A 12,462-nucleotide genomic window follows, 5' to 3' on the forward strand; every position below is an offset into this window, starting at 1 on the left:
TGACCCGTCGAGGCATGAACTCCACAAGACCAAATTGTTAGCAATATCCTTTAATCCTCTGCATCTTACTGGGTGTAGCAAATGAATGCCCAGAGCGTCATACCGCCTCCCTTCTCTTTTACATCTGTCCACATGATGTAAAAGAGAAGGGAGGCCACCGTCCATTGCTCCGTGGCCCATTTCTGACGCTCACGTGCTCATTTTAGGCCTATTTGTTGGGGAACCAGGGTCAGCATGGGGACTTTGACCAGTCTGCTGCTATGCGGCTCCATTTTGCTGGGATGCAGTGTGTTCTGACACATTTCTATAAAGCCAGAATCAACAGTTTCAGCAATCTGTGCGTCAGTAGCTCCTCTGTGGAATCAGACCACGCAAACGTGACTCCGCTGTGATAATAGTCTGGAAACCCTGTTGGCGTGAAGGTTTGCTCAGCCGCTCTTAAACTAACGCAGTCGGCTAAGTTTCGGGATAAAACATATGGTATATGGTGGTTAGTTGTGATTGGTCAAAGGCTGCTCCAGTACATCCTAAATTAACCCAGGGTCCACGTCCATTGTTTGCAATGATTGCAAACATGTCAAATGAGTTAATATTTACTTTAATCATGGTTAGTGTTTAGTTATTGGGCAGTTTTTCATGTTAAAAAGAACTCTGGTCCGTGCAGCCTGGACTTTGTCACATTTGGTGATGAAACAATGGCATGCATTTTATGAGTAGTTTCCTGTTCGAGCCAGATTGTGTTGGACGCAGGTTTCCAGATCTCCCCTGTAAGACCTTCGGTGTCTGTAAGACATCGAAATTGTTGCTTCACCCAAATATTTCAATTAAAGATGCAGACACATTAGAAATACCAATTTGTAGCTTATGTATTGCACCCCCAAGAGGAACTGCTGTTTTCATTCATGCACAATACCTTTTCTCCAATCGATTGGAGAAAAGGTATCGAACATTAATAAATGGTCTTGAAAAGAAATCGGTCCGTAAGGGCCTTACAATGTAATGCGTTAATATAACGCATATATACGTCAATATAAGGTGAATTCCTTTGCAAGTGAAAAACAAATTCGACCTCTCAAAGCGTTTCATCAGTGTTCTGGTATCAGGAGATCAGAGTAATGAGGCGATCTGGAGAATTCCCAAAACACGCAACCTCTTCTTTCTCAATGGCCGTCATAAGAGTTAAATGAACAGTATGTTCTGTCGCTCACCTTCAACCTGTCCGTGTCAACAGTGTCGTTGGCTAATGTGTGTGTAAAAGGCCCATTTTGTGCTTGTTTTTGTGCTTTTGCTTATTATCAATAATAAAAGGGTCAGGACCACTCATTTAAAAACTGATTAATTATGAAAATAGTATATTAATTATCATGAATGTAAGGTGTAAAATACTATCATTTTATCCTTTTCACTTGGGTCTTTTACAAGTCTGTTTTCAGATCTCGGACAGTACGACTTATGACTATGTTTAAAGCAACGCTGCAGGACTTTTACAATCAAGTCCTTGTGAAATAGGTTCACACAATGCTGATAACAACCCATCACTACCAGATAAATCTCTCTGTATTTCACAATATACAGAGTTTTTAGATCTGGTGTCTGGTAAGACATTCCCAGATCGTCCGGATGAATGCATGAAGGGCATTCTCTATTTAGCCCTATGCTAGCTTTAATAGAGATTCAATAATTCAACTGTACAAATCTTCTAGACTTTGCAAATGTTATTGAACTGAATGGATCAAATTGTCACAGTGAAACAGGAATTTCGTGGGTGGTTGTATCGCCATTAATAACTATTTATCCAGTGATTTGTGGCTTCAGGGCGGGCTGGGAAAAGTCTGAAAAATTGCCATGCTTACACAAACAAACTTTTCTGCTTTGAGAGAGAGAGAAAGAGAGACAGAGAGAGAGACCTCCCCCCCATTATGGGACTGTTTCTATGACAACCATGTCACCCTAGCACTTGCATCACAGCAGCATACTCATGTCATACGTAGGTATGTTTATATTGGAAAATGCCCAGTCAGAATCAATATGTCAATCAAACTGAGTAATGCTCAACAGTGCAGTGGTGGACACCGTATTTTCTCCACAGGGAGATGACAGAACACTGAGTCATACTACCATTACACAGCTGCTTTTTTGTGCAGTGGTGGTTAGCTGTGTGCCTCACGTGAAGTCTACTGTAGTTCAGATTCACTTACATTAAGTATTTATGTATAAATGTTACTGCTTTTTAGCAAAAGCCTGTTTTGGACAATCACACAAAGTCAGGGAGGTTCACAGGAGCAAGGATGTTGAATGCCTTGCTTCATGGCAACCCATGTTCTGTTTCACAAGATGAGGCGTTAAAACTTGTTTGTCGTGCTTGTTTCCTTTTTAGAACAAAGGAAAACAAATTTGACAGAATTCTTTTCCCTCTGACATGAACACCACAATCTTGCCAGCCAGCAAATATATATATATTTTCTCAATTAGTATAATGAGAACCAAGCTTTTCACATATTACCAGTTATATTTGTCTTCAACTGGCCGTGATTTCACATTCTCCCACATTCTTATTTACAATTTACTTTCTACCTCATATGAAACAAGTCTGTTGGCTTGTCAGGCTCTGTCTTTCCTCTGGGTGGCGTGTATCTATCAAACTTAAATGACATGCACGGGTGCAGACAACTGGAGGGAAAAACAATTAACTACACCTGAAAATATCTAAAACTGAAACCAGCCATTAAACCTTCCTCAATTAAACTGTCTGGATCTGGTGCAGAAGCTGTGTTACATTACCTCTATACTGCCATTCCCTCACTCGTTTCTACTGACTGAATTGCCACATGCCACCTGCCTTGGTGAAGATGTACATGGTGATGTAATGCTTCGCCATAAAAGAAAGAAAAACAGGGAGTGTATCACATGTCATTATACTATGTCTGACTTGTAATTTATAAATGATGAAGCATAAATTGTAAAGAAGCAGTCACCACAGCCTGTGAGCCGTGCTACTCCTCCAGTTTAACCACAAGAAATAGTTAGCCCTCTGGTAAAATGATTCAGCTTTGAAACTACTTAAGGAGCCACATCAACGGTTCATCAAATGAGCCGCTTTATAAATAACAAGCACTCATAAAGTAACAGGTCTGTGGGGAATACTGTCTTTGTAAAATGGTTTTCACTCACAGAATGACAACTCATCCAAATACCAACAAATACAATCTTCGTGATGCAAATTAACTATTGTAATTATTACTTCCAATTCGAAGCCATATAATAATTTACGAAAAGAGTAACCCAAACTTTTTCTTTTAACACAAACGCCATACCAGTACTTAAAGAGAAACTTTGGGATATATGAATAAGAAGATCAATATATCGCTGTTATGTCTGTGTCAAGTATGCAGATAGAGCCAGGAAGTATTTGCTTAGCTTAGCATAAGGGCCGGAGGAAGGAAAAAACTAAAGTTGTTGCTCTGTCTGAAGTTCAAACATACATTTACCACCACCAAATTCTACACACTTCCATTGTATTAGGGCGGCAAAAATAAACGTTAGAGACAAATATCTCAAAAATTTGACAAACAAAACCAAAGCTGTCTGCAGGGTCAGATAAGGCCAGTTGTTACACGCATGTTTTTGTGGTTTCACAAGTGCTCACTGATTATCTTTCATGTGAGATATCTGGTGTGTGAATGTGTACATGTATGTGTGTTCTTCTGGTAAAACAAACGGAGATTTCCATCATCGCAAGCGACCGATGATACCGGAGAGCAACAGTTGTAAACAGTGCTGCTTTTTTTTCCTTTTTTTCTTTTTTTTTCCAGATTCAACCAGCTGGAACTATCTGGGTGGTAATAACTATGGCTCTTCTTCCTCCATGAGAAGAGAATGTGAGTATGTTTGTGTACATGCTGTGTGTTGAGGAGTCAGCAGGCACGAGTGGTGAGCTGTACAGTACACTGTGTTACATTGGGAAACCTGAGAAATTTCCATGTCAGAGGGGTGGGAACCTTGAAAAGAGAACCTAGGTTCCCCCTGAGCTGATATAGGAAGCTGCTCACATGCTGCTGCAGTCCACGCTGCCACCACACTGTCAAACTGCTGGAACCGCCTCGCTCACCTGGACACAGTGAGTATACTGACCTGCTGTGTGTGTAATCATGGAAGTCCTAATGTATGTTTAAGTATATATATATATATATATATATCACTATTTGACCATACGATTTTTGAACAATCATGTGTTCATTAATTTGGAATTTTGTTTTATATTTGTATGTTCATGCACTGAATGCAATATGTGTATCTGTTAATTACTATAGCAGGTATTATACAGTATGCAGTTTATATATAAAATTGAATTGTACAAATCTGTATTGGTACACCAATACAAAGATTTATATTTAAATACTCACATGCCTACTTTGTACAGCATAGTTTTGCTATGTAACTCAATGTAGTATTTACAGGAAATGAAAAGGCAGCTAGGTAGACATTTATATAAAGACTCGAAATTAATTATTTTTTATAATGTTGCTACTTTTGACCAGTTTATATTTTATATTTTCAGCATTAACTATATTCCGCAGTGTGTGAATTGAGTATGTTTATCAAGCTTGAAATTTACCCCAAAATATTGAAACTTAAAACCTCTCACAACATACATTAAAATATAGTTAAGTATGTTTTGCATTCTAAATTAGATAAGTTAAAAATTCCACAATTCTATAATTGAAAAAAAAAAAAAAAATCAATTTATATGTATATTCATATACATGCATATACTTTACTAGGTTGTCGTAAACTAGTAACTGTTGTCTTCAGAATTCTTTGTGGCAAAGATTCAACAAAGTGCTGGAAACAATCCTCAGAGACGTTGATCCATGTTGACATGATAGCATTGAGCAGCTGGTGCTGATTTCTAGGCAGCAGCTTCATGATGAGAATCGAATGTTCCACCACATCCTGAAGGTTTATAATTGAACGGAGATCTGGTGACCGTGGAGGTGATTTGAAGTGTAGTTTATTGTTCAAGAAACCAGTCTGAGTTGATCGGGAGTTTCATGTGTTGACACGTTATCCTTCCGAACATAGCCGACAGTGGATAGGTACATTGTGGTCATAAAGGGATAGATCGACTCATCTGAAGGTTGCAGCAGAAATTGACAGTCATCAGACCGGGTAGTCTTTGTCCAACCTTCCATTGTCCAGTTTCAGTGAGCCTGTGCACACTGCACTCTCAGTTTCGTGTTCCTAGCCGACAGTAATGGATCCCGGTGTGGTCTTCTGCTGCAGCAGCCCATCTTCAGGTTCAAGGTTCAACACGTTGTGCATTCAGAGATGCTCTTCTACATACTTTAGATGTAACAAGTGTCCACTTGAGTTTCTGTAGCCTCAGTATCAGCTCGAACCTGTCTGGTCAGTCTTCACTGACCTCTGCCATGAACAAGGCATTTTCACATCTAGAAACCTCGTTCACTTGATATTTTCTTTTTTCTTTATTGAACCCTTTTCTGTAAACCTGTGAGCTGGTAGTGCCTGAAAATCCCAGTAGATCAACACTTTCTGAAATAATCAAATCAGTTTGTCTGGCACCAACAAACCGTTCCACGTTTAGAGCCCTTTAAATCTTTTTTACTCTCCGTGTAACCATGGCGACATCTCTAAATGCATTCAGCTTTTGCTGTGATTGGCTCATTAGATATTTGCTTTAGGGACATTTTAACGGGTGTACCTAATGAAGTGGACAAGTGAGCGTATAAAGTATTGTATATTGTATGTTAATATAAAGGGAAAAAAGTACAATGTAACTGGTTTTGAAGAGTTTGATCACCAAAAAAAACTCTTGCTGGATGCTTTTCTACTTAAATAGATACTGTCAATCTTCCAAAATTTCCATTTAATCCTATAACATGTCACAATCAGCGCACTGTGACTCGTGTATACATATTCATTGCCAGCAGTGACACTCCCACAGATACTATTAATGGGATTGCCTTTTGATGACATACAGAAACAAGGATTTAATCGGAGGAAAAGATGCATCACTGGTGGTTGTGTCTGTGTGTGAGAAAGTGTTGACTGCAGTCAGTCGATCTCTGTGATCACAGGCCTCAAAGCAGAAGTGAAAATCGGCTTGTTTCCATGGAAAGGATGATTTAACTCTGTGGTGAAAGTTCTCTGCATAAATCTAAGCGTTTACCATCTAACGTGACAGAACACAGAAAAGGATAATGTGGAGTCGTAATGAAGTCTGTATTATTGATTCATGATTAATTAAATGAAAAGTGATAAAATATGTGTTGGGATAATGGATATGTTATTGTATGTATAAATAGAACACACCAGAGTAGAATCAAAACTAAATATGATAACGTAGACCTTACGAGAGTGATTAAATTAATTTCATACCTAAACATAAACAAAACAAAAATATATATTTTCAAATTCAATACATAATCACATTAAATTACCTGATTCTCATAAACATGTATAAGAGTGGCAAAATAAGCAAAACACAGGGGTGACACTTGACTGCTCTTTAGTACCAGTGCTATTCATTAATCAATTCTAGTCTGGAAATGTGTTTAAACAGCAAAAAAAACTGGCCTATATTTTGAAGTCACTGAAAACAAAATAGTATTTTTTGTTGTATTATTATTATTTATTATTTATTTATTAAGTTTGCTGACCTCTGGTATACGTAACCTTTAATCATTTATTTGTGACTCATCTCATGAAGTGCTGCTGGTAAACCCGGGTGGTTAAATTCAATTCTGAGCGTGGGGGCGGGACGAAGGGGAGTGCCAGTGTTTTGATAACGACTCTTGTGATGTCATAAGTATTAAACCTACAAAAGAGACCAAATCAAAGCTAAATGTCATCAAACCTTTAAACGCTGCTTGAGGAAACAACATCGGCAAATTTACTCTGCTGGACATGACTCACTGCCAATATTGTTGTTTCCCTTGAATAGCTTCCATTCTTTAGTATTAAACTCTAATACTTTTTACTAAAAGCTGAAACTACCTGAACAGATCCTCCTCTCTCAGATTGGTCCTTAACTCAGACACCACTACACCCTTTTTTGGCGTAAATTATATTTCAGATTGTTGTGTCCCTGCAGTTTGCCATCATGGTCTGCTTGGCGTTGATGTTTACTGTGCTCATCATCGACTATGTTTATGGAGGACCTCCACTACCTCCGCTGCCTATGAAAGGTGAGCATGCTGTATATTATATATTGTATAATGTATGAGGAGGCCGTGGTGTAAGCCTTGGTTGAGACAGAAGTAAAGAATGCCATAAAGTATATTGCTTGTATTTCTGTCCTGGACAACACTGCCTGGTCACTATTTAGTATTTGAAGAATTAAACTATATTGACCATATGCTTCCTTTAGGAATGTAACCCCCTTTTGAGGATGGAATTATTTTGTTGTACTGTCTGATTAATTTTGCTTGGATGTATGATTATCAAGCATTGTCCTCGTTAAGTCAAGTAAAAATACGACCTTTTCTCGGCTGCCCTCAAGTGGTTCGCCAAGAACCGTGGATCTAATATAGTATATTGGCATTACACTTTATGCCTGTACCTGCAGTAAGTCTTTGAGGTTTGTTTTCCCTGCAGACGGATGCTATCTGGTGTCATCAGAAGTGGAGATATTCAGAGTGGAGCGCGAGGCCGTAATCCTCTACTTCCCGATCTTCACGAGAGTTCTTGAAGTGCGCAAAATATCTCCCCCATCAGCAAAATACCTCATCAGCAAGAACAACGGGACAGAGGACACGACCTATCAGGGCGAGGGACGTGTCCAGCAGCGCGATCAACAGCTTTGGTTGCTACCAGCTCAGGCCTCAGACTCAGGGAAATATACCTGCACCTACAGGTAGTCATCAAGAGTTACTAAACTTCTCAAGTAATCTCACCTGTGCTGTTCCTTTTTTTGTGCTCTACTCAATTGACAAGTGACAACTTCTCATCATAGCTGACAGTTATTTTACAATTTTACAAACAAAATGCAATATCTATAAAAGCTAAGCAAAATTCTTTGTTTTATCTCCCCCAAAAATAATAATAATGCAATAAGAAAACAAAGAAATATGTTGTATTGTATTTCACATTATTGTATGGTTTTAAAACTGTTTAATTTTATTGAGATTAGATTGTGAAAACATTTCCCAAAATTTGCAAAATTGTTGTTTTTCTTTTGTCCCGCTATAGAGAGGCCGAAGACAGGGTGGCCTACAAAACATAATCTCCGACACCAGCAGAGTGTAATTTAATATTTCTGTCTCAATTTTTTCTGCAGAAATGAAAGCTACTGCGTAACTGGGAGTATCGATCTATATGTCTACGAGTCTGCTTCTGTTGACGTTGAAAAACTGTTCTACCCAGTGTCCGCCACAGTGGGAGAAAAAGTGAATTTCAGCTGTCCATCTTTAAGTTACTTCAACAAGACTAATAGCCTGATAAAGTGGCAGAAGGTGAGTGAAAAAAAGCCTTTGTACACTGCCTGCTTAACAGCAACAATAGTTGTAATTTACAAAACAAACCTTCTGCATTTTACTGTATTTCTAGAAAATTCATAAGAGACAAAACAGACAACAGATTCTCATTAAGACGTCAGGGATAGGAGTTGTAGTACTGTTTGATAAATAAGGTTGATACCATTAAATTTGTTGTTTTTACTAGCTGCCAGCAGAGGTCTACAAACATCATTTATTAGGTAATGCTCCTTTAATGTGGTAATTTCAACATGTCTAAAACGGCGTATAGTCCCATGCTTCTGACCATTTGGTGCATGTAAGGCCCCAGCTAGATCAAACCCTCAACCCATGTCCTGATTATCCTAAAACATTTTTATATTATTGCAAGGCCATATCGCCTTGGCTTAGTGTGACCGGACCCAAACTCTCAGCATGAATATACGGGTCAGGGTACCCTACAAAGGGAATTGTTTCCAGGTGTTTCATCCTACTGGTCAAAGACTTCAGGTTCTTTTTAAAACTATTGGAGGAGCGATGAACCAATCTGGATTGACAACCATGTCCAACGAAACTCTATCACCGCTGCAATGACATTTACAACTTCATCACATTTAGCCAGCCCCACTGGTCACTGATTGAGCCACCCTTCAAAGTGCGCGATTGTTAATGTAAACAGGATTTCCAGATTATAATTACAGTGAAGCAGGGAACAGTCCAGTGCGGCCAGGCTGATATCGCCCGCTCCTATGTCACACAATATGTTGCTTCCTAACAGGACGACTGCCCATCTACTCTTCAGCCATGTGGAGCAGGCTCCTTCCACCAGGACAATGGGAACCTAATGATCCCTGATGTGAAGTCATCCCACGCTGGTGTCTACACCTGCCTGCTCAGAGTGCTCATCAACAACCAGCAGCACAAAGTCAGCAGAACCATCCAGCTCCATGTGGAAGGTTGGTTATGTTCAAAGTCATTTATGAATTACCCCACTGAGGAGTGTAGCCGAAATCAGAGCCGTTATCTAAAACATACCTATTGCATGTTATATTTGAGATTACTAGGTATAACACCAACACAGTTGTGCAGGCTGGTTTTACATTGCTGCAAACTGTAAGTTGTTTACTATAAGTGTAAATAGTTACAGTGTTATCATATTCTGATCCACGTAATGAAGACCAAATTATTTCTTTACCTATTATTGTTTTTTTACTAAAAGTTGATACGTATACATTCTTAATTCTACAAACAGTGTCAGGGCCGTATATTTAAAAATAACACAATACATGGATCACCAAATATAACGAATTATATAATCATGATCATTAGTTTACTTCTTCACAACATAGTAACTATGACACCTCAGTGTGCCCTGCCCTCTGCTGGTCTAACATTGGACACACACTCACAAGGCTGAGTCAGAGCCAGACAACTCTCACTGACGATACTTAAGAACCTGAAAACTCCACACAAACACTGTTGCTTGGCCTAAAACGTGGTTATTGTGTAAAATATCTCATTGTTGATTGAAGATTCATTGTTTGGATGTGTGAATTTGTGTCTGCCAGGCACAGACCCTGCAAGTACTTCAATGAAAACTGAGCCTGACCTTACTGCGACCTCCGACCCAGGACAAATCAGCAGCACTGATTATGGTATGTTTTTTTTTGTTTTAATATTTGTTTGTTTTTTGGAGCTTTGTGTAATCCCAATTTTCTTATTTGTCTCTTAGTTGTGATAATGCGACCACCTGTGATTGTTTCTCCACTCAATGGAACCATCTTTGAAAGTTCGCATGGTGAGTGAGAAAAGAGTTCCAATTTATACAATCTCATGGCAATATGCATACAAAGAATATTCGTTTAATTCAGATTTACCTCTGACTTCATTTAGGTTCAGTACTGGAGCTGTTCTGCAAGGTGCTCACTGAATGTCAAACGGCATATTCCACTGAGGTCGCATGGTTGGTAAATGGGAAATCAGTGGAGTCATCCTACGAAGACAGGCAGGGAATAAGGTAACTGTTGGTTTCCTGATATTTCCTCTAAATAAGGTTAGGAAAGAGGGAAAGTGTGAATGAGAACATAACCTGATCTTCAACTTCAACTTAATAAGGACTATTTCAAACTAGCTCAGAGAAAGTGACCAGTAGGGGGTCCACACTCAAAATTCACTTCAAGATAAATACAAAATAATTCAATACAAACCAACAATGAAGTTTGGAAATCCGCACTATTAGCAACGCGAGTAGTGAATGGATGCATGTCACATGTCAAAGTGAACAAAGAAAACTCATCCGATACAGTTAAATCAGGTGCAGGAACAATATTTAATATTAGAATATTTAAATTATGCACACTCAAAGCTCCCGATGTAATTCATTTAGGAGCAATGCACTTAAAATGTAAATTATGTTGTGGTGTTAATGAATAAACTGCACCAGGAGTTTGGAGCTTTCTTGCCTACGAAAGCCATGAAAATAGCCCTCGGTCTGCTGCTTTGGAGGAAACGCCAACGTGATTTCACCTACAAAATGACATCAAACTTATTGCACGAGCGCATCTTTACCGACACACCCATTGATGCACTGTTCCTCCAGTTTTGGCGCAGCGGGTTCATACTGAGCCGTGAAACTAGTAACTCCATGCGAACACAGAAAAAAGCCCCTTGCTGTACTAATTTGCAAATACACTTGAATCTGCGCTTAGACCAGCTTTGTTCCAGTATAAAAATTGGGCAAATTTGTACCTTCTTGGGTTTTGAGTGATTCATTGTGTAGCTAAGTTTCCATTCAAATTCTCAGTCAGTTTTAACCGAATTACGAGCAAATCTGTAAAAGGAAATGCAAATGAATGTCTGTTCTATTGCACTACCATTTTGATAAACTACATGGTTACACTGATTGCTATTCACTGTGTACCATTCACGTACCATTGCTCTCTCCATGTGACCCATCTCAGTTCAACCATGTATACAGATGGCTATGCTTGTCTCGATGTTTCCAGGGTTACCAGGGTGTCCGAAGGCTGCCACATTGAGTTGAGGCTAGTTGTTGCAGATATAACAGAAGAAGATGTGAAGATGGAGATGAAGTGCATCGCTCAGAACATGGGAGGGAGACAGGAAATTGGTGTACAGCTTCAACTAGAGGGTGAGTTGTATTTGTATATGAAGATGGCATATTATCAAGAATGCAAACTTTTCTTAAAATCCGGCAAGACTTGAAAGATTTATGACACCACATTATATCAGAACCAATTCAACAGATAGCTAGTTTAAGTTCTATTGCTCTGGAATTATCCTTTGCAATGATCAAGACAAAAACCTGTATTTCAAAACACTAATTGATCTCTGTCTCTCTTTGCAGACACCACATTAACATGGCTCGTTGTAGCTGTAGTAGCTGTTTCCTGTTTCCTGACAGTGGTTTCCATCTTCCTCTGTGTTCTCTTCAAACCTAAAAGGAAAAAGAAAATGGATTACTTCCTGGCTCGGCAGAGCAGCACATTCTAGCTGTGTTCGTGTGCGCACTCTTTCCGTAAATAACGACCTCTAATGTGTTTACTGTTACATCAATTTAGATTTGAATGCATTGTGTGCATGTGTGGGATCGAACCCAACCATGACAACTCTAGGCATTCAAACAGCAAAGCATTGCCAAGAATAACCAGGAAGACATCAATTCCCTTTCACCCACTGTTTTATGTCGAGTGAACTTCTCAAGCTGGCTTCAGTGTCTTCTACAATTAACAGACTCGGACAGAAGGCTAAACGCCAAAAAACACTTCAGACCTTCATTACATCTGTTATCAGTACCTGACATGATCCTGGATCCTTTTTAGAGTGCAAAAGATCAACCAAAAGGCACCACCAACCAAACTGTGGAATATCTATACCATCAAAGAGCATGGGACCTCACACCTAAAAAGTAACAACAGAACATGGGTTGGGACAGCTACTTATCATGTGACCGGCTCCTGATCCCCAA

The 12,462-nt window shown here is 39.1% G+C and overlaps 1 protein-coding gene across 1 annotated transcript; it reads left to right on the plus strand.

Moving 5' to 3' along the window:
- The first annotated feature begins 7,054 nt into the window (after positions 1–7,054).
- Positions 7,055–11,999, plus strand: LOC138200772 (interleukin-1 receptor type 2). The gene is made up of 9 exons (XM_069153656.1): positions 7,055–7,208; positions 7,618–7,876; positions 8,300–8,474; positions 9,253–9,430; positions 10,043–10,129; positions 10,207–10,272; positions 10,368–10,491; positions 11,480–11,625; positions 11,842–11,999. Exons 1-9 carry the CDS (start codon positions 7,124–7,126, stop codon positions 11,985–11,987), a joined length of 1,266 nt encoding a protein of 421 aa, XP_069009757.1. The 5' UTR covers positions 7,055–7,123; the 3' UTR covers positions 11,988–11,999.
- The last annotated feature ends 463 nt before the right edge of the window (positions 12,000–12,462 follow it).

This window comes from Embiotoca jacksoni, unplaced genomic scaffold, assembly GCF_022577435.1.
Source record: "Embiotoca jacksoni isolate LCO1_2020_lvr unplaced genomic scaffold, fEmbJac1.0.p SCAF_2, whole genome shotgun sequence".
Classification (NCBI taxonomy): domain Eukaryota; kingdom Metazoa; phylum Chordata; class Actinopteri; family Embiotocidae; genus Embiotoca; species Embiotoca jacksoni.

Excerpts from the sequence above, each read along its gene's own strand:
- LOC138200772 (XM_069153656.1), top strand. The coding sequence starts at position 7,124 with ATGGTCTGCTTGGCGTTGATGTTTACTGTGCTCATCATCGACTATGTT. Across the intron at positions 7,209-7,617 it reads ACCTCCGCTGCCTATGAAAG|ACGGATGCTATCTGGTGTCA; the intron begins GTGAGCATGCTG and ends TTTTCCCTGCAG. Across the intron at positions 10,273-10,367 it reads CATCTTTGAAAGTTCGCATG|GTTCAGTACTGGAGCTGTTC; the intron begins GTGAGTGAGAAA and ends GACTTCATTTAG.